The 26,672-nt window shown below is 43.6% G+C and overlaps 1 protein-coding gene and 1 long non-coding RNA gene across 9 annotated transcripts in view; both read right to left on the bottom strand.

Moving 5' to 3' along the window:
• The window catches only part of LOC311633334 (zinc finger protein 154-like), a 118,778-nt gene that overhangs the window by 64,726 nt on the left and 27,380 nt on the right, over positions 1–26,672 (bottom strand). For 2 of the 8 annotated variants that reach the window (XM_084905874.1, XM_084905873.1), the window contains exon 1: positions 16,086–16,804. The exons of 1 other annotated variant lie outside the window; for it this stretch is intronic. In XM_084905874.1, coding sequence (XP_084762000.1) covers positions 16,086–16,415 — 330 coding nt within the window. In that variant the 5' untranslated portion in view covers positions 16,416–16,804. Of the gene's footprint in view, positions 1–2,177; positions 2,196–16,085; positions 16,805–26,672 lie in introns of those variants that run through there. 5 more of the 8 variants (XM_084905867.1, XM_084905865.1, XM_084905869.1 and 2 more) reach the window with 4 other exon arrangements.
• LOC311633531 lies at positions 17,380–23,492 on the bottom strand. The gene is made up of 3 exons (XR_014796978.1): positions 23,282–23,492; positions 21,222–21,348; positions 17,380–18,996 (listed from the first exon to the last, which is right to left on the bottom strand). It is a non-coding gene; the product is annotated as an uncharacterized lncRNA (long non-coding RNA).

Here is a 26,672-nt window from a genome sequence, read left to right as displayed (position 1 = left end):
AGACTGAGAGATATCACACATTAATTTCATTCATCAAGGCTTTCTCCACAGTGACCTCCATAATGATATTTAAGACCACTTCTACTTCTAAAAGATTTGCCACATTCACTGCATTGATAAGGCTTTTCTGCAGTGAACTCTCTAATGAGCATGAAGGCTAGTACTAGAGACAAAATATTTCCCACGTTCAATGCACGGATAAGGCTTTTCTCCTGGGTGAACTCTGATTATATTTGAGACCAGAGCTAACAGTAAAAGACTTTCCACATTCACTGCATTTATAAGGACTTTCTCCAGTGTGAACTCTCTGATGATAATGAAGGTTGCTGTTATGGGAAAAGTTTTCCTACATTCACTGCATTGATAAGGCTTTCCTCTAGTGTGGATTCTCTGATGGCAATTAAGTTCACTGCTACTGGTAAAAGATTTCCCACATTCAATGCATTTATAAGGCTTTTCTCCATTGTTAACTCCCTGACGATACTGGAAACCAATACAACTTTTAAAAGATTTCTCACATTAGCTGCATTAATAAGGCTATTCTGTATGAACTCTCTGATGCTTATGAAGGTGACTACTAGAGATAAAATCTTTCTCACACTCACTACATTTATAAGGCTTTTCTCCACTGTGAATTCGCTGATGACTACGAAGGTGCCTCTTAGTGTTAAAAGATTTTCCACATTCACTGCATTGATAAGGCTTTTCTCCAGTGTGAACTCTCTGATGATATTGGAGAGCACTTCTATGGGGAAAAGATTTCAAACATTCACTGCATTGATAAGACTTTTCTCTAGTGTGAATTCTCTGATGATATTGCAGACCATTTCTAGAGGCAAAAGATTTCAAACATTCACTACACTTGTAAGGCTTTTCTCCTGTGTGAACTCTGTGATGATATTGTAGAGCACTTGTACAGGTATAAGATTTCGAACATTCACTGCATTTATAAGGCTTTTCTCCACTGTGAATTCGCTGATGACTACGAAGGTGCCTCTTAGTGTTAAAAGATTTTCCACATTCACTGCATTGATAAGGCGTTTCTCCAGTGTGAACTCTCTGATGATATTGGAGAGCACTTCTATGGGGAAAAGATTTCAAACATTCACTGCATTGATAAGACTTTTCTCCAGTGTGAACTCTCTGATGATATTGGAGACCATTTCTAGAGGTAAAAGATTTCGAACATTCACTACACTTGTAAGGCTTTTCTCCTGTGTGAACTCTATGATGATATTGTAGAGCACTTCTACCGATATAAGATTTCGAACATTCACTGCATTTATAAGGCTTTTCTCCACTGTGAACTCTCTGATGATATCGGTGACTACTTCTATTGGCAAAAGATTTCAAACATTCACTGCATTGATAAGGCTTTTCTCCTGTGTGAACTCTCTGATGATATCGGAGACCGGTTCTATCGGCAAAAGATTTCAAACATTCACTGCATTGATAAGGCTTTTCTGCAGTGTGAACTCTCTGATGACAATGAAGCCCAGTGCTAGTGGTAAAAGATTTTCCACATTCACTGCATTGATAAGGCTTTTCTCCAGTGTGAACTCTCTGATGACGATGAAGCCCAGTGCTAGTGGTAAAAGATTTTCCACATTCACTGCATTGATAAGGCTTTTCTCCTGTGTGAACTCTCTGATGATATCGGAGACTGGTTCTATCGGCAAAAGATTTCAAACATTCACTGCATTGATAAGGCTTTTCTGCAGTGTGAACTCTCTGATGACAATGAAGCCCACTCCGAGTGGTAAAAGATTTTCCACATTCACTGCATTGATAAGGCTTTTCTCCAATGTGAATTCTCTGATGACACTGAAGGTCACTGCTGGTAGTAAAGGATTTCCCACAACCACTACATTTATAAGGCTTTTCTTCATTGTGAACTCTCCGATGATAATGAAGTTTGCTTTTAAGAGTAAAAGTTTTCCCACATTCACTGCATTTATAAGGCCTCTCCCCTGTATGAATTCTCTGATGTCTACGAAGGACAGAACTGTGTGAAAAAGATTTCCCACAGGCACTGCATTCATAAGGCTTTTCTCCTGTGTGAACTCTGTGATGACAATGAAGGGCAGTGCTCCGGATAAAAGATTTTCCACATTCACTGTATTTATAAGGATTATTTCCAGTGTGAAAACTTCGATGATAACGAAAGCCGAAGCTACTCTTGAAAGATTTCCCACATTCACTGCATTTATAAGGCTTATTTCCAGTGTGAAAACTTTGATGATAACGAAAGCCGAAGCTACTCTTAAAAGATTTCCCACATTCACTGCATTTATAAGGCTTTTCTCCAGTCCGAAGTCCCTGATGATGATGAACATTACTGCTGCCTGGATCTTCCTCACATTCTTTTCTGGTGTAAAAATCTTTTCTCCTGTGAAACATCAAACCACCCTTGGAAGTATCATTTGGCCTGTCCATGGTCTCATCAGCCTTTAGGTGGAGATGCCCTGACCAGCAAAGTGTGCCCTGCCCAACCTCCCCACAGGTGACATGATTCTGGGACACATTGAAATTGCAAATCTTTGCAAGTGACATCCTCTCCACACCCCTAATGAAAGTGTTCTCTCTCACATGCTGCTGCTGAAATTTGGCACTGAAATAAAATTGTTTTGCACATGCCCCACACCTCAGCTGTATCTGTCCATGTTGTGTTCCTTGCAGCTCAGTCAAGTGGAAAATCCTTCTCAAGACGAGCCCACAACTCTCACAGGGGTGGCTCTTCTGGGAAATTAAGGCTGACTTGCGATTCCTGGCCTGTGACACTCTTACAGAATCGTTCTGTTCCATCGGTACCTCCACATTGTCTGCTCCGCAGCAGCAACCTGAACAAAAGGAAACACTGGTGAAGTACATGCTGATTTTAGAAAATCAGAGTATTTTTGGGAAAACTGTTTCCCTGTCATGACTAGGCATGATTCCATGGTATGATTTTCAAGACAAGTGAGTTGAGAGAGAATCCAAGATGGCTGCTCGGGTAGGCAACTAGCCGCAGCCGCACACAACAATTTTAATAAAATACAACTAAAATATAAAATGGACATTACCCAGAACTACAGGAAAGTCGACTGACTGGAAATCCTACAACAAGAAGCAAGGAGAAAACCAGAAGGAAGCACGGAGGAGCTGTAAAAGCCTAAGGTACGGAGACACGCGGCGCGCGCGGAGAGGACGGAGCCGGAGAGGAGGGAGGCCGAGTGCCTGGCGGGCGTTCCCTAGCGGAAAGGAGATAAAACTCCGACTGTGCTGGGCCCCTGACTGCTCTGAACCCCCGTTCTGGGCCAGACCCCGGGGACTCAGGCTCAGCCATAGGGAGCTGGGCTGTAAGTCGGAACCCCGGGGTAGCGGAGAAAGGAGGTCCCGGAGGCGCGCACACTGCCCCCAGAGAAGGGACGGTCGGCTGTGCCGCGGGATTGCCCTGACGGAAAGGAGACTGGGGCTCTAGACTGCTGTGAACGCCACCTCCAACTCCACTTCCAACTGAACTGAACCCCAATACCGGGCTCATTGTGGGAGAGCATAGACTGTTTGGCAGCAGGCGAAAATCGAGGGCACCTTTCTCTCAGAGGCGCCGGCAACGAGCACTGAAGGACCCGCATAGGGCGGGGCTGACGGAAGCCAAAGCTGCAGGCTCCACCCTGAAATCCCGTCCCATCTGTAACTGCGAAATGCGACCACAAAATAGATCACAAACGAAAGAAATGGAGGACAAAAAGCGTCTGGATATAGAGTTCAAATCTACGCTTATAAGGTTTTTCAAGAATTTCCTAGAAAAGATGGATAAGGCCTATGAGGATATGAAAAGAGACCATCAAGAAATGATAAGGGAACAACAAGAAATAAAGAATACATTGTCTGAAATAAAAAATATTCTACAGAGTCCTAAAAACAGAAGGGAAGATCGCAAGAATCAAGTCAAAGATTTGGAACATAAAGAGCCAGAAGACACTCCTCCACAGAAGCTAGAAGGCAAGAGAATCCAGAAAATTGAAGATAATGTAAGAAACCTCTGGGACAACTTCAAGCGAACCAACATCAGAATTATGGGGGTTCCAGAAGATGAGAGAGAGCAAGATATCGAAAACATACTGAAAGAAATAGTGACAGAAAACTTCCCCCACCTGGTGAAAGAATTTGACTTACAAGTCCAGGAAGTGCACAGAACTCCAAACAAAAGGAATCCAAAGAGGACCACACCGAGACACATCATTATTAAAATTCCAAGAGCAAAAGATAAAGAGAGAATATTAAAAGAAGCAAGAGCAAAGAAGGTAGTAACTTATAAAGGAGCACCTATACGATTGTCAGCTGACTTCTCAACAGAAACCATGCAGGCCAGAAGGGAATGGCAAGAAATATACAAGGTGATGAATAGCAAGAACCTACAGCCAAAAATAAGCTACCCAGCGAAGCTATCACTCAGAATCGAAGGCCAGATAAAGAGCTTCACTAATAAAAAAAAGCTAAAGGAGTTCATCACCACCAAACCAGAATTATATGAATTGTTGAAGGGGGTTCTTTCAGAAGAGAAAGTAAACAAAGATAAAAATTATGAACAACAAATACGTAATTATCAACAAGTGAATCTAAAAACCAAGGAAATTAAAAAAATCTGATGAACAATATTAACTGTTGAATATAATAGAATCAGAGGTATGGAAGGGGAGTGAACTGACGATTCTTGGGGAAAAGGGGAGAGGGGGGCGTGGGAAGAGACTGAACATAAACTGTGCACCTATGGATGAGGACAATGGGGAGAGGGGAAAGGGCAGAGGGTGGGGTGGGAACCTGGTGGAGGAGAGCAATGGTGGGGGGGGGGGGGAAGGAACATTTGTAATAATATGAAAAATAAAAACTTATTAAAAAAAAAAAAAAAAAAAAGACAAGTGAGTTGAACTCAAAGGAATCAGCTGTTATACATTAGCTGGCCTCAAAAGTCAGTCAATGGTGAAAATCTCACCAGAACAGGAACAAAAGGCTAAGTTGGAAAACAGAGAAGACAAGAAGGCTTTAGTCATTGTTCCTCCACAAATGGCTTCTTTTAGGACCTTTCATGCTGGGGACCTGGGTCTGTGTAGGATAATTTGCATGTGCTAAAAGCCATACAACACAATTGTACTGAAGCACAGGATGTTCAAGGTCAATATAATAATACGTCTACACGCCAAGGCTCTGCAGGCATGGACCTAGGTTGGTTTGCAGTAAAGAGGGACTTGTGAAAGAGGTAGAAGGGCAAGGTGTAAAGAGATTAAAGTTATCTGTGGACATGGAATCTGGGTAGATATGGTCATTATTACACCTGAGGAGCAGGCAAAGTGTGAACAATAAGACAGTAGAAGCAAAATTGAGTCAGGAATGGGTCATGGAAACAAAATACTTTTGAACAAAATGGGTTCCCAGTTATGACTTTAACAAAGCCCTGGTCTCAAAACCTTCCCAACAGGCCTTCACCAAGGCAAGACCGCCTCTGGATGCACCATTTCCTTCATAACGTCATGTTTCTTCTGTGATGCACAAATGATTCTTCCCCATGAATCCCAACTGAGTCGAACATGGGATTCAGATGATATAAATCCAAAAAAAACCAACAAATAGATGTATGGTGAGCACTGTTATATAACTACAAAGCACAACAGAGATCATGCGGAAAAAATCTGAGTGACATCAGCAAGATGGGAGAGTAAGAAATATGATAAGCCTTTCCACTCTCAGAACAAGAATGGCAGCTCTCCATGAACAGAAACAACGACAAACGGTTGAGTACATTGAAACCCTGGCCACTTTTGCTCAATGGCTGAAGTGTCAGGCTCCACACTGAAGAGTCGAGGGTTTGATTCCTTGTCAAGGTTACACACCTGGGCTGAGGTTAGCTCCCTGCCCCAAGTGGTGGGTGCAATAGTCAACCAGTCAATGTATCTCTCTCACAGCAATCTTCCCCACTGTCTCCTTGCTTCTTCCTTTCCCCTCTTTCTGAAATGCACCATGATATAAAAATAAACAACCATGGAAAAAAAAACACCAAAAAACAGACACACAAACAAACAAGTGAGCATTAAAAAAAAAAAGTGTAATGAAATAAAAAAGAATTCAGTAGAGCCAAAAAGAGTGGGGGCTGAATTACAAAGAGATGACCAGAGTAGATTACCAAACATATTTAGCTAGGGTTAATGTGGGTGCCCTGTCCAGAGAACAAGAAATGTTCAAGTCCAATCTGAGCTTGGGAATCCTAATCAGAGTGTTCAAGGCAAATTTACTATACACAGTCACAAAAGCACATCTATTAGTCACTGTATAGATGTGCACTTCTATAACCCAAAGAATAATGTCACTATTTCCAAAGAAGCTTCTTTGGTCTAAATCATTATAAAGTGTGTTACTAACCAGGCAGTTTGCACCTGCGTGGTGGGATTGCTGTTTGTGAGGGCTGCCATGTTAGCAGTGGTGACTTAGTTTGGCTCTTAGGCTGGCTCCTACATTGGGGGCGAAGACACAGTGTTAACCAGCCAGCATGCAGCTCTCTGGTTTATAGACTACTGTGTAGCACTTTACTTTGAAGAACTGTTTTCTCTAGTGGCTCCTTGGTAGCAATGGTTACATAGACTGCAATCAGGACTCCCTTATATCCACACCACTTCCTATATCTTCTTCATCTAATAACCAGCGTCCATAATTGTCCAGTTCCGGGCAGAGAAGGACCTGTGCTCTCACAGTTAAAACAAGGGTCATGCTGAAACTGGTTTGGCTCAGTGGATAGAGCATAGGCCTTTGGACTCAAGGGTCTCAGGTTCGATTCCACTCAAGGGCTTGTACCTTGGTTGCGAGCACATCCCCAGTACGGGGTGTGCAGGAGGCAGCTGATTGATGTTTTTCTCTCATTGATATTTCTGACTCTTTGTCTCTCTCCCTTCCTCTCTGTAAAAAAATCAATAAAATACATTTTTAAAATAAATAAATAAATAAAGCAAGGGTCAGAGTTTCCTACATCAATCACTGCACTTGTACAAATATTGACCCTATTGGCCTGCTCTGTGAAAAATTCTGGACATTTCTGTATTTACGAATCACGGAATTCTGTGCAACATTTGTGAACTCTCCAAGGTCTACTTAATAAGCAGTCCCCATTAAATTTATCACTATGCATCCCAAAGGAAATCCCGTTTGCAACAACTATCCCAGGAATAAAATATAAATGAATATGATCCAAATAGTATTTGACACCAAAGCCTCTAAAATCATCAGTTGTCATTAAAAAAATAATAATTCCCGCCGAAACCTGTTTGGCTCAGTGGATAGAGTGTCGGCTTGTGGACTGAAAGGTCCCAGGTTCGATTCCGGTCAAGGGCACATACCTTGGTTGCGGGCACATCCCCAGTGGGGGGTGTGCAAGAGGCAGCTGGTCGATGTTTCTCTCTCATGGACATTTCTAACTCTCTATCCCTCTCAATTCCTCTCTGTGTAAAATCAATAAAATATATTTTTTATTAAAAAAATAAAATAAAATAAAATAATAATTTCCTGCGAAAGCCACTGTGGACCCACAGACTTTTTATTATTCTAACCTCAGCTCATGGAGCTTCAAGGACTTTCTCAAACCTGAAACAACACCCCATCCGGTCAAAATCCTTAATTCCATATGCCAATGAATGATTTCTTGAGCTAGAATTGGTCCTAGAGTTTGAAAGGAGAAATTGTTTCATCAAATGTGTAGACATCAGAGAGAGAATCCCAGATAGCTGCTCAGGTAGACACCTAGCCGCAGCCGCACACAACAATTTCAATAAAATACAACTAAAATATAAAATGGACATTACCCAGAACTACAGGAAAGTCGACTGACTGGAAATTCTACAACAAGAAGCAAGGAGAAAACCAGAAGGAAGCGCGGAGGAGCTGTAAAAGCCTAAGGTATGGAGACACGCGGCGCGCGGAGAGGAGGGAGGCCGAGTGCCTGGCTGGCGTTCCCAAGCGGGAAGCAGAGAAAAGCTCCGATTGTGCTGGGCCCAGCTCCAACTGCTGTGAACCCCAATTCTAGGCCAGACCCTGGAGACCCAGGCTCACCCATAGGGAGCTGGGCTGTAAGGCGGAACTCCAGGGAACGGCGAGAGGAGGTCCCGGAGGCGCGCACAGTGCACGCAGAGAAGGGCTGCCCGGCTGTGCCGCGGGATTGCCCTGATGGGAAGGAGACAGGGGCTCCAGACTGCTCTGAACGCCACCTCCAACACCACTTCCAACTGAACTGAACCCCAATACCGGACTCATTGGGGGAAAGCCTAGACCAGGTGTCGGCAACCTACAGCTCCAGAGCCGCATGCGGCTCTTTTGAAGCTTTACTGCGGCTCTGACAACTTGCAAGCCTGTGTGAAAATGTAGGTAACGTCTTACAGCCCTGATGTGCTGACACTGTGCACTGAGGTTCAGGAGCAAAAATCCCATTAACCAGGTAAATTAAATATTTTAATTAGCTATTAATTTGCAAAAATGTATTTTACATTGTTAAGTGAAAAAGTCCTTTTTTTCTTCAGATTGACAGCTAACTGCACGATCTGGTATATAGCATTAAGGTAAGAAACAATATATGCAGTGTTATATTTGTTTTAAATGTCGCAATAGTTTTGCAGCTCCCAGGTTTTTTTTTTCCTTCGGAAATGGGTCCAAGTGGCTCTTTATGTCTTAAAGGTTTGCAGACCCCTGGCCTAGACTGTTTGGTAGCAGGCAAAAATCGAGGGGACCTTTCTCTCAGAGGCGCTTGCAGGGAGTACTGAAGGACCCTGAGACCCAGGAGCTGCATAGGGCGGGGCTGACAGAAGCCAAGGCTGTAGGCTACACCCGGAAACCCCATCCCATATGTAGCTGCGAAATGCGACAATGAAATAGATCACAAACAAAAGAAATGGAGGACAAAAAGCAACTAGATATAGAGTTCAAGTCTACGCTTATAAAGTTTTTCAAGAATTTCCTAGAAAAGATCGATAAGACCTATGAGGATAGGAAAAGAGATCAACTAGAATTAATAAGGAATCAATAAGAAATGATAAGGGATCAACAAGAAATGATAAGGGATCAACAAGAAATAAAGAATACATTGACTGAAATAAAAAATATTATACAAAGTCCTAAAAACAGAATGGAAGATCGCAAGAATCGTCAAAGATTTGGAACATAAAGAGCCAGAAGACACTCCTCCACAGAAGCCAGAAGGCAAGAGAATCCAGAAAATTGAAGATAATGTAAGAAACATCTGGGACAACTTCAAGCGAACCAACATCAGAATTATGGGGGTCCCAGAAGATGAGAGAGAGCAAGATATCGAAAACATACTGAAAGAAATAGTGACAGAAAGAATTCTTGGGGAAAGAATTATACTTACAAGTCCAGGAAGCCCACAGAACTCCAAACAAAAGGAATCCAAAGAGGACCACACCAAGACAAATCATAATTAAAATTCCAAGAGCAAAAGACAAAGAGAGAATATTAACAGCAGCAAGAGCAAAGCAGGTATTTACCTATAAAGAAGCACCTATACGATTGTCAGCTGATTTCTCAACAGAAACCATGCAGGCCAGACGGGAATGGCAAGAAATATTCAAGGTGATGAATAGTAAGAATCTACAGCCAAATTTAATCTATCCAGCAAAGCTATCACTCAGAATTGAAGGTCAGATAAAGAGCTTCACTAATAAAAAAAAGCTAAAGGGGTTCATCAACACCAAACCAGAATTATATGAATTGCTGAAGGGGGGGTCTTTCAGAAGACAAAGTAAATAAAGATCAAAATTATGAACAACAAAGTGAATCTAAAAACCAAGGAAATTAAAAAAAAATCTGATGAACAATATTAACTGTTGAATATAATAGAATCAGAGGTATGGAAGGGGAGTGAACTGACGATTCTTGGGGAAAAGGGGGGAGGGGGATGTGGGAAGAGACTGAACATAAATTGTGCACCTATGGATGGAGAGTGGGGAAAGGGCAGAAGGTGGCGTGGGAACCTGGTGGAGGAGAGCAATGATGGTGGTGGTGGGGGAAACATTTGTAATAATATGAACAATAAAAATTTGTTTTAAAAAAAAAATGTGTAGACATCAACACCAGACTAAAAATAAGGACATTAACTACTAATAGATATCAAATAAGTGGAGAGCACATATAGCCTGATAAATAATCCAAAATATTTACCTTTAAAAAGGTTTGTGAGCTACATGAGAACACATATAGAACCAACATAATGAAGAAATGAACACAGAACAAAGAGAGAATATCAGATAGACAGAAATCACAAGATGCACAGTCCACAGTCCCAGAGCTGAAGGAAAAAGTCCCTACTGGAAGTAAGAACTGCAACCTGTAAAAATCAGTGCGGACTAGGGCCAAAAACAACAGAGGCTACAGGAGACCCAGCTATTCCTATTATATTGTCAGTAGCACAAACGGAACTTACAACCTCCAGATTCCTCTGACCTCCAGGGCCAGGCCAGCCTTGGTGAGAGGGGTGGATCAAGACACATATGAGGAGAAACTGGACTGACTGGCATTGGGGCAGGAACTCAGAGGGCAGCTTTCTCCCAGAGGTCATTATACCTGTGCTGGGACATTCCAAATCACAGGTCAGGCTGACAACCATTTGTTTGCTCCGCCCTAGTGATTCCTTGACACCTCACCCCACCTAATTTACAACTCCACCCATGCTGTGTACAGCAGCTTTGGTATATGAATGTCCTGTCCTTGCTCGGGCTAAAAACTGTCAAACCAGTTGCAGTTGGGTCAGAGAGCCCCAAACCTGTCAATTAAAGCCCCAAGACTTGGTAATAGGAGCAGCCTTCTTTGATTCACAGCTAGGCCTCATAGGGCAAATCCAAACCCAATACAAAGAGGAGAATCTGCAAATCTCTCTGTAGATCCTGCTGGGTGGCTCAGGCAGTGGCTCAGTTTACAACTCCCTGGCGACCAAGAACCAGTGTACCAAGTGGTCAGTGTTACATCATAACAGCTTACAACTCTCCACACCCATAAGCAAAACACTCAAGAGGCACCTGGGGAAAGAAATAGACTTACAAGTCCAGGAAGCCCGCAAAACCCCAAACAAAAGGAATCCAAGGAGGACCACACCAAGACACATCATAATTAAAATTCCAAGAGCAAAAGACAAAGAGAGAATATTAAAAGCAGCAAGAGAAAAGCAGGTACCCTGTTTCCCCATAATAAGACAATGTCTTATATTAATTTTTTCTCCCAAAGTTGTGCTAGGTCTTATTTTCCGGGCATGTCTTATCTTTCCATGAGCTAGGTCTTATTTTCGGGGAAACACAGTAGTTACCTATAAAGGAGCACCCATACGATTGTCAGCTGATTTCTCAACAGAAACCATGCAGGCCAGACGGGAATGGCAAGAAATATTCAAGGTGATAAATAGCAAGAACCTACTGCCAAAAATACTCTACCCAGCAAAGCTATCTCTCAGAATCGAAGGACAGATAAAGAGCTTCACTAATAATAAAAAAAAGCTAAAAGAGTTCATCACCGCCAAACCAGAATTATATGAATTGCTGAAGGGGGTTATTTAGGAAGAGGAATAAGATATAATAAAAATAAAAATTATGAACAACAAATATGTAACTATCAACAAGTGAATCTAAAAACCAAGGGAATTAAAAATTCTGATGAACAATATTAACTGGTGAATATAATAGAAGCAGAAGTATGGAAGGAGAGTGGACTGATAATTCTCGGGGAAAAGGGGAGTAGGGGTGCGGAAAGAGTCTGAAGAAAAACTGTGCACCTATGGATGAGGACAATGGGGGATGGGGAAAGGACAGAGGGTGGGGTAGGAACCTGGTGGAGGGGAGCAATTGGGGGGGGGAGGAAGAGGAACACATTTGTAATATTATGAACAATAAAGATTTATTAAAAAAAAAAAAAAACCATAATAAAAGCCTTACATGATGAACCTACAGCCAACATCAGACTCCATGGGCAAAAACTAAAACCATTTTCCCTACTATCAGGAGCCACACAGGGAAGACAACTTTCACCTCTCCTGTTTGATATAAAACTGAAAGTGCTAGCCATATCGAGCAGTCAAGAGGAAGAAATGAAAGGTATCCAAATTGCAAAAGAAGAAATAAAACTGTCATTGTTAACAGTTGACATGATATTGTACATAGAAAATCATAGAGACTCCATCAAAAAACCACTAAATATAATAAATACATTCAGGCCGGAACTGGTTGGGCTCAGTGGATGGAGCATTGACCTGAGGACTGAAGGGTCCCAGGTTACGTTCTGGTCGGGGGCATGTGCCTTGGTTGTGGGTGCGTCCCCGGTGGGGGTATGCAAGAAGCACCTAATCGATGATTCTCTCTCATTGATGTTTCTAGCTCTCTATCCCACTCTCTTCCTCTCTGTAAAAAAAACAATTAAAAAATATTTAAAATAAATAAACACATACATACATACATTCAGCCCTGCAGCAGGATACAAATATGACTTTTTTACACACCAATAAGGAACTCACAGAAAGAATAACAAACAAACAATCCTATCTACCACTGCAATAAAAATATTAAAATATCTGGGAATAACTTTACTAGATTGAAATTTACACTTAACATACTCCGAAACTACAGGAAGGGTCCCAGGTTTGATTCTGGCCAAGTGCACATGCCTGGGCTGCAGGCTTGATCCCCAATAAGGGGCGGGCATGCAGAAGGCAGCCAATGAATGATTCTGTCTCATCACTGATGTTTCTATCCATCTCTACCTCTCCCTTCCTTTCTAAAACCACAGAAGAAAATACTTGCAAATCATCAATATATATTTTAAAGAAGAACAAACTGTGGAAGATCTACATAATGGCATATTACACTGCTGTAAAAAAGAAGAAAGTCTTACTATTTGCAACAGCATGGATGGACCTGGAGAGCTTTATGATTAGTGAAATAACCGAGTTGAAGAACAAGATATATCACATGATCTCACTCATTTGTGGTCATAGGGGAAAGAGAAGTCATATGCAATACATATATAATACTTTAAACAATAAAGAATTAAAAAAATATGTTGAAAATATCCATAGTACACAACACAATCTACAGGTTAAATGCAATCCTGAGGATAATTCTGTGGTATTTTACAAAGAAATGAAAAGAGAATCTTGAAATATATGAGAATAGCAAAAACAAAACTGGTAGCATCACAATTCCTGACTTCATTTTAGTACAAAGAGAAAGCAAATAAATAGTGTGTTGATGGCAAAACAAAGGCACATACATCAAGAAAAGAGAACAGAAAACACAGAAATAAAATCAGGCACATCCTTTCAAGTAATCTCTGACAGAGCTGCAAGCCACAGAAGAAGGGAAAGATAGTTTCTTCAATGAATGGTGCTGTCGAAATCAATACTTACATGTAAACACAATACTGGTCACCACTGCATGACAGAATTGAATGTCAGCCCTAAAACTGAAAACTCCTCAGGACACTCTAGAGAAAAAGTTTTGGAGGTTTGTTTTGTACAGGATGTTCTGAATGTGACACCAACCTCCAGACAAAAAAGAAAAAACGAACTGTCCAGATTGCAACAAATAAAGAAAAAAAGCTACTTCTCAGCACAACAGCAATAAACAAAATGAAAGGAAAGGAAATCTAAAGAACAGAAGAAAATACTTGCAAATTATCTGAAGGAATTGCTTGGAGAGAATGTGGATTCAGTTTTGATCAGCATAATGAAGCAAATATTGCAATATGGAAAGAATTTCACACAATTATGTGGAATTCTCAGGAAACAATAAAGGTATGTTAATAATACCATAGTGCAGGCTAATAACAATACAATGAGTCTATCTTAAAAGCAAACTCAATATAACTTCATTACAAACACATTATTCTGAGCACTAGTAATAAGCATCTGAGCTAAATAGAAACGTGGTGGCACTAGACCTGCAGAACCCAAGGTTGCAAAAACATGGACTTTGTAGAAAAGCAGGTGTGGGGGAGCAATATTTGCAAAGCGCATTTAAGCACATGCAATAATATGTGTTCCTGTATGTCATAAGCCTTTAATATATAAAATACACAGGGTCATCAAAAGAATGTTTAACCAAAAAATAGTTATTAACCAGGATAAGGATGTAGAAACACTTTTTCACAAAAATAGGTACAAATAACCAAATGGAATATAGAAAATGCTTTCCTCACAGAAAAAAGTGGAATCCCTCATGCTTCCTAAAACACTACTTATCCTCAAGTCCTTCCCTGTGAATGTAGTCCAGCAGGGAGAATTGGGGCTTCAGCAATAGAAGAGAGCAGTGGGAACAGACCCACCCTCCCCAGGAAACTGGAAAATCAAGCAGTTCCACAGTCTACATGGGAGGACTCAGCACACCCTGGGAGAAGGGGACTGGGAACTCGCAAAACCAAGTCCAGGTCACTGGTGAGAGTGAGGGTCTTACCCAGCGAGGATACAAGTTCAAAGTTCTCCAGCATCACATTCAGGTACAGCTGTTTCTGACCCTCATCAAGGAGGCGCCATTCCTTCCTGGAGAAGTACAGGGCAATGTCCTCAAAGGTCACGCCAACCTGTCAGAAAAGACACAATTGACACCGGACCTGTCTCTCTGAGAATCAATAATTCTCCTGAAAATCATTCCCCACCCTCAACCTCCCCCGGGGCACCCGGTTAGTGTAGACACCAGGCCCTAATGCCAGTGCGGGCTGCTCTCTCATCACAGTCCCATTACTCACTGGGATTGCACTCAGCAGAGCAGCTGGGTTAGGTGGGAAGCATTGGGAGAGAGTAGAGGGCAATGTCATTTAAGCTCTGGGCAATGCCTGCAGGGCCCCAGCCTTCCTGCCCAGCAATTCCACTGCAGTGTCCCAGACATTGCCTCAAAGACAAAGCCAAGTCTGAGTTTCTGCTTCACATTTAAGTCCCCACACTAGGTCCCGGGGACCATCAGCTCACACTTCCTCCAGATGGGCACACCGCCTGGTAATCTTTATCCTTGTGGACAAAAGGGCCCACATGCTGACCTGACAAGCTCAGGGGAGGCCTGCATGGCAGTCTTGCAAACTCAGAGATCTAAAGGAACCACAGGATGGTCTGAAATTAAACTTTAACCAAATACAGTGATGGTGGGCAGTTACATCCTAGGATGGTATCTTCACTGCCAAAGTCAAGCTTTTCCTTAACTGAGCCTATCTGTGTTTTTGCATCTAAGATAACATACCCTTGAAATGTCTGGGTAACTTGAAACTTCCCATTTTCTGGAGCCCCAGGGGGACAACCGGATGTGGTGGGCTACAGGACAAATACCACAAATGCTTTCATTATCATATTAATTGTTCCTGTACCCACCTAAGTATGGGTCCATTACTTTACTTTTTATCCAATCCCAAGGGTTTCCCACCACTTTGGTTTATCCCGCCTCCTTAATCTATCACTAATGAATTTCATGTAACCCACCTATGTGCCAACTTTGATTGCAATGAATAAATACAAATGTAACCCGCCATTCTGAGGAGCCTTATCTCCATTCATTGAGGTTTTGCTTCCTGCCTATGTCCACAGTTTGGCTCAAAAATATACAGAAAAAAAACTCTTTTAGAGATTTCAATGGTCCTTTAAGTTAGCTACTTCTTCCCATCTTCAGTCCCAGGTTCATTCCCTCAGCTCTGCCCCCTTCCTGCTCCAATGCCACTGGGTCTCGCTGGACTCCCCCAGGGACTTGGCACATGGCATGTGGAGAAGCCCGTCTTCCAGCGGGTCCAGGACCACCCCAGGCCCCTGAGGGACCCCACAGCCGGGAAAGCCCCCATGAGGCTGTGAGTCCTCCCTGCAGCCTCTGATCTGCCCGCCGATCCTCACAGCCACACCCTCAGGGGAACCTCAGAGGCCGGTCACCCCTGTCCTCTCCGCCCCGCACTGGCTGTGTCCTCAGAAGCCACCGCGCTCCTCCCTCCCCTCCGCCTTCCTCACGGTCCTCCCCGCGGACGGAGCTGCAGGAGGGACAGGCCCGCACCGGGCTGTGGGGTGCGGGGTGAGGAGGCGGGGGACCTGGGGGACAGGAACTCACCTCTGCGAAGCTCCTCAGCGCGGGCGCCGCCATCGCGCTCTGTGGGCCGCGCGGGGCGGGAGCGGCGGGAGCGGCAGGAATGGCGGGGCCTGTCCCGGCCCTGGCGGGGGTCCGGGCGGTGACTCCGAGCTCTAACCCCACGTGTGCGCGGTGAGCACCACGGGAGGCTCCCACAACGGGCAGTGAGGTGGGAACACCACGCTCTCGAGTCCTGAGATAACACCTCAGAAGACAAAATACCGCCAAAAGGCCTTGGTCCCGCCCCAGAGAAGGGGCCAAACGGAAATACCTTATTTGAGCCCCCACTGGCTCAGCCTGGTGGCATTCCATGCGTGGCCTTGTGGGTAATGTAGTTTCTCCCCTCCAAGGCCAGGGTCGTGTTGCTTAGTAGGCACAAGTACAGCTTTAAGGGGCAAATAGCCCAAGAAGACAAGTACTCTCAAGGACACCTGGCCCCTTCAGGGGATGTGATGTCTGGAGCAAGTTTGTTTCCTGTGACCCTGCCTGGCTTCCTTTAGCTGCAGGTTTTGCATATCTTTCTTCAGGACCTGCTCTTCCTAAATGACAGGCAATGTTTCTTCATTCAGGACTTTTGGCATGAGGTGCCTTTAGGCCAACTATAGCTTGCACAGGCTGCTCAAGGCTCTAACTAGTTCTAACCTGCCTCAACTGAATCCATTGTACAAAGTTAATGTCACAGACACTCATACTAAAAGCATGTGCTTCAGAAGCCATCCAAAGTGTCAGCATCACTTGGGCTGCAGTGTGGATAAGGTGGCCAAGAGACATGTGAAAAGATGCTCAAACTGACAGATCATCAGAGATGCAAATTAAAGCAACAGTTAGGTATCACCCCACCACTGTGAGAATGCTTGCCATCAGCAAATCAACAACGTTGCTTTGGGCTTTGGGAAGTGAGAGGTGTCTGGTTTGGGAATGTTTCTGCAGTGAGAAGCTGGAGATCACCCCTGGAATTGAGGGCATTAGGGCACATAGCCCTATGCGAAACATGGGCAGGAGTTTCCCTTCAAAAGTCTTAGCACCCCCTGAAAACAAGAAAAAAATTCACACCCCTCCCAGACATACTTGAGGTTCTCACAGCTCCCCACTTTCCAATGATCTCTGCGTCTCAAAGCATCCATTTCCAAAGGAGGACTGCAGTGCATAGTGATTCTTAGGAAAATTATGGGAAAGAATGTAACTTTTGCAAAAACTCCTGATTTAATTTCAGCACCAGTCTTCCCTTAACCTCAAATAATGTTACAGGCCACATAAAAAAATTTTTTTTCTTTTTAAAAAAATATATTTTATTGATTTTTTACAGAGAGGAAGAGACAGGGATAGTTAGAAATATCAATGAGGGGAAATCATCAATCAGCTGCGTCTTGCACACCCACCACTGGAGGTGCGCCAGGAACCAAGGCACATGCCCTCGACTGGAATCGAACCCGAGACCTTTCACTCCGCAGGCTGACGCTCTATAAACTGAGTCAAACCGGTTTTGGCAATTACTTGCACTCTTAACGACTTTCTCCAATGTGAACTCTCTGATGATATCGAAGACCACTGCTACTTGTAAAATATTTCCCACAATCATCGCATTTATAAGGCTTTTCTCCTGTATGAACTCTCTGATGCCTACGAAGGTGACTGCTATTGGTAAAAGCTTTATCACACTCACTACATTGATAAGGCTTTTCTCCACTGTGAACTCTCTGATGATATTGGAGACCAGTGCTTTGTGTAAAAGTTTTGCCACATTCACTGCATTCATAAGGCTTCTCTCCAGTGTGAACCATCTGATGACAATGAAGCCCAGAGCTACTGGTAAAAGATTTCCCACATTCACTGCATAGATAAGGCTTTTCTCCTGTGTGAATTCTTTGATGAATACGAAGGTGACTGCTATTGGTAAAAGCTTTCTCACACTCACTACATTGATAAGGCTTTTCTCCACTGTGAACTCTCTGATGATATTGGAGACCACTGCTTTGTGTAAAAGTTTTGCCACATTCACTGCATTGATAAGGCTTCTTCCCAGTGTGAACCATCTGATGACAAAGAAGGTTACTGTTACTGGTAAAAGATTTCTCACATTCACTGCACTTGTAAGGCTTTTCTCCTGTGTGAACTCTCTGATGACTAAGAAGGTTACTGCTACTGGTAAAAGTTTTCTCACAATCACTACATTGAAAAGGCTTTTCTCCACTGTGAACTCTCTGATGTCTACCAAGGTGGCCCTTAGTGTTAAAAGATTTTCCACATTCACTGCATTGATAAGGCTTTTCTCCTGTATGAATTCTTTGATGATAATGAAGGCGAGAACTAGTTGTAAAATATTTCCCACATTCAGAGCACTCAAAACATTGGTTTTCAACATGGACGCCTCTTTCCTGAATAAACATGTCAGTGCAAATATTGTCTTTCCCACATTCTCCTCTGGTGTAATCATTTTTTCTCCTTTGAAAAGTCATCTCTTGTGCTGGGATAGAATTTGCACTGTCCCTGGTGAGAGTATCCTTTAGGTGGCTATGTCCTGATTTGAAAAGGACACCCTTACCAACCTCCCCACGTGTGAAACGATTCTGGGACACATTGAAATTGCGACTGTTTGCATGTGAGATGGTGTCCACATCTGTAATGAAAATCTTCTCTCTCACATGCTGTTGGTCACCTTTTACACAAAAGGAAAACTGTTCTGCACATGCCCCACACCTCAACAGTATCTGTCCGTTCTGTGTTCTCTGAAGCTTCATCACGTGGAAAATGTTTCCCAAGGTGAGCCCACAACTCTCACAAGGGTGGCTCTTCTGGGAAGACAAGGCTACCTTGGGATTCCTTCCCTGTGACACTCTTACTGAATCCTTCTGTTTTCTTGGTGCCTCCACATTCTCTGCTCCACAGCAGCAACCTGAACAAGAGGAAAGGAAGGTGAAGTACATATTGACCTTATGAAAACAAAGTATCTTCACCACAAATGTTTCTGTCATGGCTAGGCCTGATTCCAAAGACAAATTGTTAAGACATGTGATGTGTACTCTGAGGAAATTGCTGTTACATATAATGTGGCCCCAAAAGTCAGTAGATGATGAAATGCTCACCAAGAGAGAGACAGAAGTTCAGGATGGGACACAAAGAAGAGAAGAAGGCTCTACTCATTGTTCCTGCACAAACGGATTCGTTTAGGATCTTACATGCTGACCATGTGAGTCTGTGTAGAAAATCTTATAGATGCTCAAAGCCATAAAAATTAATTGTATTAGAGCACATGATGTTCAACATCAATTTAATGTGTGCACACCAAGGTGCTGCAAGCATGGACCATGGTTGGTTTGCAGTAAAGAGAGATCTGTTTAAGAGGCAGAGGTACAAAGCCCAAAGTTGAGGTTATAAGGAATCTCAGTAGATATAATCGCTATTAAAGCTGAGAAGTTGGTAAAGTATCAATAAGCACAAAGAGCCACAATTGAGCAACTGTAAGAAAACACTGGATTTCTAGCTATGAATATAACAAAGGCCAGCCAGTGACCCTTCACAAAGGCAAGACTGCCTGTGAGACCACTGTGCCATTCATAAAGTCATACTTCTTCTGTGATGCACAAATGATTCTTCCCCTGAAACCCAATTGAGCCATTGCATGGGATAAATGATGAAAATCTTCAAAGAGAAACAGAACAGTTGCATGGTCAAAATTATGGCAGACCAACAAAGGACAAATGAGATCACAGACAAAAGACCTGCTGAAACCGGTTTGGCTCAGTGGATAGAGCATCGACCTGTGGACTGAGGGGTCCCAGGTTCAATTCTGGTGAAGAGTATATGTCTTGGTTGCGGAAATATACCCATTAGGGGGTGTGCAGGAGGCAGCTGTTCGATGTTTCTAGTTCTCTGTCCCTCTCCCTTCCTCTCTGTAAAAAATCAATAAACTATATTAAAAAAAAAAACCTATGTGAGTGACATCAGCAACATAGCAGGATCAGAGATATGAGCATTTCCCCTCATCCCAGTGTAAGTACATAGCCATCATGACCAAAGCATCCCACAGGAAATGAGAATAAGAGTACCTTGAAAACGAACAGTATTACAGAACACAAATAAAAGAGAATTGTTTAGAAGGCATGCAAAATAAAACAAACAAACAAACAAAAAAAACTGGTTAAGCAAAGAAATTTAACATACCTAAAGGAAAAAAAAAAGGGTTCAGAGATCCCTCCACAAACCACTGTGATTGTGCTATCAATGATCCAAGTAGCCTCTTCTTCAAAAAATATTGGAAAATTTTGTGTTTACAAACCACAGAATGCCTTGGCAAGTATGGCTTAGTTGACTGGGGCATCATCCAGTGTATCAAAGAGTCAATGATTCAAACATGCTGTTTCTAAACCTACAGAACCCAAGGTTGCAAATACATGGTCTTTGTAGAAAAGCAGGTGTGGGGGAGCAATATCTGAGAGGCACAATTAAGTACATGCAACAATATGTGTTGCTGAATGTTATAAGCATTTAATATATAAAATACACAAGGTCGTAAAAAAATGTTTCACAGCCGGGACTGGTTTGGCTCAGTGGATAGAGCATCGGTCTGAGGACTGAAAGGTGTTCAATTTCGGACAAGGGCATGTACCTTGGTTGTAGGCACATCCCCAGTGGGGGGAAGCAAGAGGCAGCTGATCGATGTTTCTCTCTCATAGATGTCTCTAACTCTCTGTCCCTCTCAATTCCTCTCTGTGTAAAATCAATAAAATATATTTTTTTTTAAAAAAAGTTTCACAAAAAATAGTTATTAACCAGGATAAGGATGTAGAAACACTTCTTCACAAAAATAGGTACAAATAACCAAATGGAATATAGAAAATGCTTTCCTCACAGAAAAAAAGTAGAATCCCTCATACTTCATACAACACTATCAACCTCAAGTCCTTCCCTGTGAACGTGGTACAGCAGGGAGAATTGGGGCTTCAGCAATAGAAAGTAGCAATGGATAAGACCAACCCTCCCCAAGACACCAATTATCCAGGAAACTGGAAAATCGAGTAGTTCCACAGTCTACATGGGAGGACACAGCACACCCTGGGGGATGGGGCCTGGGAAATCACAAAGCCAAGTCCAGGTCACTGGTGAGAGTGAGGATCTTACCCTTCGAGGATACAAGTTCAAAGTTCTCCAGCATCACATTCAGGTATAGCTGTCTCTGATCCTCATCAAGGAGGCGCCATTCTTTCCTGGAGAAGTACAGGGCAATGTCCTCAAAGGTCACGCCAACCTGTCAGAATAGAGACAATTGACACCAGTGCTATCTCTCTGAGAAACAGTAATTCTCCTGACGATCATTCCCCATCCTAAACCTCCTCCAGAGTACCCAGTTAGTGTGGACACCAGGCTCTAATGCCAGTGCAGGCTGCTCTCTCATCACAGTCCCATTACTCACTGGGATTGCACTCAGCAGAGCAGTTGGGTTGGGATTGAAGGATTGAGGGAGGGTAGGGTAGAGAGCAATGCCATTTAAGCTCTGGGCAAGGCCTGCAGGGCCCCAGCCTTCCAGCCAAGCAATCTCACTGCAGTCTCCCAAACCATGCCTCCAAGACAAAGCCAAATATGGATTTTTGCTTCACATTTAAGTCCCTAAACCAGGTCCAGGAAACAATGACCTCACACTTCCTCCAGATGTGCACACCTCTGGGTAATCTTTAACCTTGTGGACAAAAGGGCCCACATGCTGACCTGACAAGCTCAGGGGAGGCCTGCACGGCAGTCTTGGAAACTCAGAGACCTAAAGGAACCACAGGATGGTCTGAAATTAAATTTTAACAAAAGGCAGAGAAGGTGGGCAGTTACATCCTAGGCAGGTATCTTCAATTACAAGGTGAAGCTTTTCCTTAACTGAGCCTATCTGTGTTTTTCCATCTAAGATAACATACTCTTGAAAAGTCTGGGTAACATGTAACTTCCCTTTTCCTGGAACCCCTGGGGCACAACCCAAGGTGGAGTACTATAGGATAAATACCACAAATGCCTTCATTACCATTTCAATTGTTCCTGCACACACCTAAGAACCTGTCCACCATTTTGCTTTTTATTCAACCCCAGGGGTTTCCCACCACTTTGCTTTGTCCCACATCCTTAATTCATCAAACTCTTCAACCAAGGGGGCCATATGCTGACCTGACAAGCTCAGGGGAGGCCTGCATGGCAATCTTGCAAACTCAGAGACCTAAAGGAACCACAGGATGGTCTGAAATTAAACTTTTACTGAACGCAGTGATGGTGGGCAGTTACATCCTAGGCTGGTATCTTCACAGACAAGGTGAAGCTTTTCCAAAACTGAGCCTATCTGTGTTTTTGCATCTGTGATAACATAACCTCGAAAAATCTGGGTAACTTGTAACTTCCCTTTTTCTGGAGCCCCTGGGGCAGAACCCAATGTGGTTTGCTAAAGAACAAATACCACAAATGCCTTCGTTACTATATGAATTGTTCCTGCACCCACCTAAGTACCTGTCCAACATTTTACTTTTTTATCCAATCCCAGGGGTTTCCAACCACTTTACTTTATCCCACCTCCTTAATTCATCACCAATGCAATTCATGTAATCCACCTATGTCCCTACTTTGATTGCAATGTATAAAAACAAATGCAACACGTCATTCTGGGGAGCCTTATCTCAATTCATTGAGGTAGATGTCGACAGTTTGGCTCAAAAAAAAAAAAAAAATTCTTTAGGAGTTTCAATGTTTGTGTGTGTTTTATGTTAACAAACGCTTTCCATCTTCAGTCCCAGGTTCACTCCCTCAGCTCTGCCCCTACCTACTCCAAAGCCACTGGATCTCTCTGATCTCACCGATGAACTTGGCACATGGCACGTGGAGAAGCCTGAATACCACGGGACCCAGGACCACCCCAGGCCCCTGAGGGACCCCACAGCCGGGAAAGCCCCCATGAAGCCGTGAGGTCCTCCCTGCAGCCTCTGATCTGCCCGCCGATCCTCACAGCCACACCCTCAGGGGAACCTCAGAGGCCGGGCACCCCTGTCCTCTCCGCCCCGCACTGGCTGTGTCCTCAGAAGCCACCGCGCTCCTCCCTCCCCTCCGCCTTCCTCACGGTCCTCCCCGCGGACGGAGCTGCAGGAGGGACAGGCCCGCACCGGGCTGCGGGGTGCGGGGTGAGGAGGCGGGGGGCCTGGGGGACAGGAACTCACCTCAGCGAAGCCCCTCAGCGCGGGCGCCGCCATCGCGCTCTGTGGGTCGCGCGGGGCCGAAGCGGCGGGAGACGAAGCCGCGGCAGGACGGGCGGTGACTCCGAGCTCCAATCCCACGTGTGAGCGCTGAGCACCACGGGAGGCTCCGTCCATGGGCTGTGCGGCGGAAACACTGGTCTCCACTCCAGAGATAACGCCTCAGAAGAGAAAAACCGCCAAGACGACTTAGTCCCGCCCCATAGAAGCGGCCAAACGGAAATGCGTCATCTGAGCCCCAATTGGCTGAGCCTGGTGGCATTGCATGCGTGGCCTTGTGGGTAATGTAGTTTCCCCGCTCCAACGCCAGGGTCAAGTGTTTCTCAGTTGACTCAAGGGCTGGACTAAGGGGCTTATAGCCCAAGAACACACCAAGTATACTCAGGGTCCTATAGCGCCTTCAGGGGATGTTATGTCTGGGACAAGTTTGTTTCTCCTGCACATGCGTGGGTGGACATGCATATCTTTTTCAGTACCTGCTCTTTTTGAAGGGCAGGCATTGTTTCTTCAATCAGAAATTTTGGCAAGTCTCTGCCTCAGGCCAACTGTAGGTTGCACAGGTTGCTCAAGTCTCTATCTTGATTTAACCTGCCTCCACTGCATCCATTATACAAAGTTCATGTCAAACAGACTCTCGTCCTTAAGAGCACCTGCTTCTGATGCCATCCAACTTGTCAGCTCTGCGTGGGCTGCAGTGTGGATAAGATGGCCGAGAGACATGTGAAAAATGCTCAAAGCAGCCGAAAATGGTTTGGCTCAGTGGATAGAGCATGGGCCTGGGGACTGAAAGGTCCCAGGTTTGATTCCAGTCAAGGGTATGTACTTTGGTTGTGGGCATATCCCTAGTAGGGGGGTGTGCAAGAAGCAGCTGATCAATTGTTCTCTCTCATTGATGTTTTTCTCTCTTCATCACTGTAAAAAATCAATAAAATATATATATATTTAAAAACACGAACTATAAGATATTTTTTTAATTTTATTGATTTTGTACAGAGAAGAAGGGAGAGAGATAGAGTTAGAAACATCAATGAGAGAGAGTCATCAAACAGCTGCCTCTTGCATACCCCCTACTGGGGATATGCCCGCAACCAAGGTACATGCCCTTGACCGGAATCGAAACCGGGACCTTTCAGTCCACAGGCCGACGCTCTATCCATTGAGCCAAACCGGTTTTGGCGTATAAAAAATTTTTTTTTAAATGCTCAAAGTGAACCAGAAAGATGCCAGTTAGAGCACCAATTACAAATAACCCCCCACTGTCAGAATGGCTGCCATCAACAACTCAACAAAAAACAAGTGCTGGGTAATAAAAAAAATTAATTAAAAACAAAACAAAACAAAACAAAACAGTGCTTGGGGATATGGAAAAATAGGATACCAGAGTACACAGCTGCTGGGAATGAAAAGTGGCGCAGCCATTGTGCAAATCAGTATGAACTTTCATAAAAGAAATTTAATATGGAACTGATATTTGACCCCTTGATTCTACATCTTGGAATATACCCACAGAAACCTGAAACATTCAGATTGAATGTATGCAACCCTATGTACAATACATAGCAGCACAATTTACAATAGCAAAGATCTGGAAACTGCCCAGGTCCCCTTCAATAGATGAATGGATAGAAAGCTGTGGTGCATTTATACTAGGGAATACAATGGAGCAATAAAAAAGTAAAAACTGCCGAAACCGGTTTGGCAGTTTGGATAGAGCCTCGGCCTGGGGAATGAAAGGTCCCGGGTTTGATTCCTGTCAAGGGAATTTACCTTGGTTGCAGGCATATTCCCAGTGGGGGGGTGTGCAAGAGGCAGCTGAATGAAGACTCTCTCTCATCAATGTTTCTAACTCTCTCTCCCTTCCTCTTTGTATAAAAATCAATAAATTATATATATATATATATATTTTTTTTAATAAATTACATTTTAAAAAAAGAAAAGAAATTCTATAACTAGAAGGAAAGAGGAAACCACAAGGAAAATCAGAGAAGCTGTAAAAGCCTGAGGTACAGACACACATGTGCAGAGAGGATAGGGCCTCTGAGTGCCTGGCTGGTGTTCTCTAGTGGGAAGGAGATAAAAGCTCCCTACTGCGCTGAACCCCAGTTCTGGACCAGTCCCCCACCAGAGAAGGGGCCAAACGGAAATACCTTATTTGAGCCCCCACTGGCTCAGCCTGGTGGCATTCCATGCGTGGCCTTGTGGGTAATGTAGTTTCTCCCCTCCAAGGCCAGGGTCAGGTGTTGCTTAGTAGGCACAAGTACAGCTTTAAGGGGCAAATAGCCCAAGAAGACAAGTACTCTCAAGGTCACCTAGCCCCTTCAGGGGATGTGATGTCTGGAGCAAGTTTGTTTCCTGTGACCCTGCCTGGCTTCCTTTAGCTGCAGGTTTTGCATATCTTTCTTCAGGACCTGCTCTTCCTAAATGACAGGCATTGTTTCTTCATTCAGGACTTTTGGCATGAGGTGCCTTTAGGCCAACTATAGCTTGCACAGGCTGCTCAAGTCTCTAACTAGTTCTAACCTGCCTCAACTGAATCCATTGTACAAAGTTTATGTCACAGACACTCATACTAAAAGCATGTGCTTCTGAAGCCATCCAAAGTGTCAGCATCACCTGGGCTGCAGTGTGGATAAGGTGGCCAAGAGACATGTGAAAAGATGCTCAAACTGACGGATCATCAGAGAGATGCAAATTAAAGCAACAGTTAGGTATCACCCCACCACTGTCAGAATGCTTGCCAACAGCAAATCAACAACGTTGCTTTGGGCTTTGGGAAGTGAGAAGTGTCAGGTTTGGGAATGTTTCTGCAGCGAGAAGCTGGAGATCAAAAGAGATGGAAAGAGAGGGAGAGAGAAAAAATTAATGCTGAGAGAGAATCATTTATCAGCCGCCTTGTATATGCTCCACATTCTGTATCTAACCGGACACAAGCATCTTCCCTTACTATGAATGGAATCGTGTCTTCCTAGTTTACATGTATAAACTAGAGGTTTACTGAACAAAATTCATGCACTCAGGAGGATCCCTCAGCCCGGGCTGTGTCCTCTTGCAGTAATGGAGCCCTTGGGGAATGTCCAGCTCACAGAGGTAAATAACATATATTACATAAAGGATTATAAAGAGTCCTAATGGGTTTGGCTCAGTGAATAGAGCGTCTGCCTATTGACTGAGGGGTACCGGTTCAATTCCATTCAAGGGCTTGTGAGACCCCAGTGGGGTGGGGGATGTGTAGGAGACAGTTGATCAATGTATCTCTCCCATCGATGTTTCAAACTCACTATCCCTCTCCCTTCCACTCTGTAACAAATCAATAAAATATATATATTTAAAATTAAATAAACATACAAAAGAATTA

This window comes from Pipistrellus hanaki, assembly GCF_964339955.1.
Source record: "Pipistrellus hanaki genome assembly, chromosome: 15".
NCBI lineage: Eukaryota > Metazoa > Chordata > Mammalia > Chiroptera > Vespertilionidae > Pipistrellus > Pipistrellus hanaki.
The sequence above is the reverse complement of the archived record's forward strand: the minus strand, read 5'-3'. Positions and strand labels throughout refer to the sequence as shown.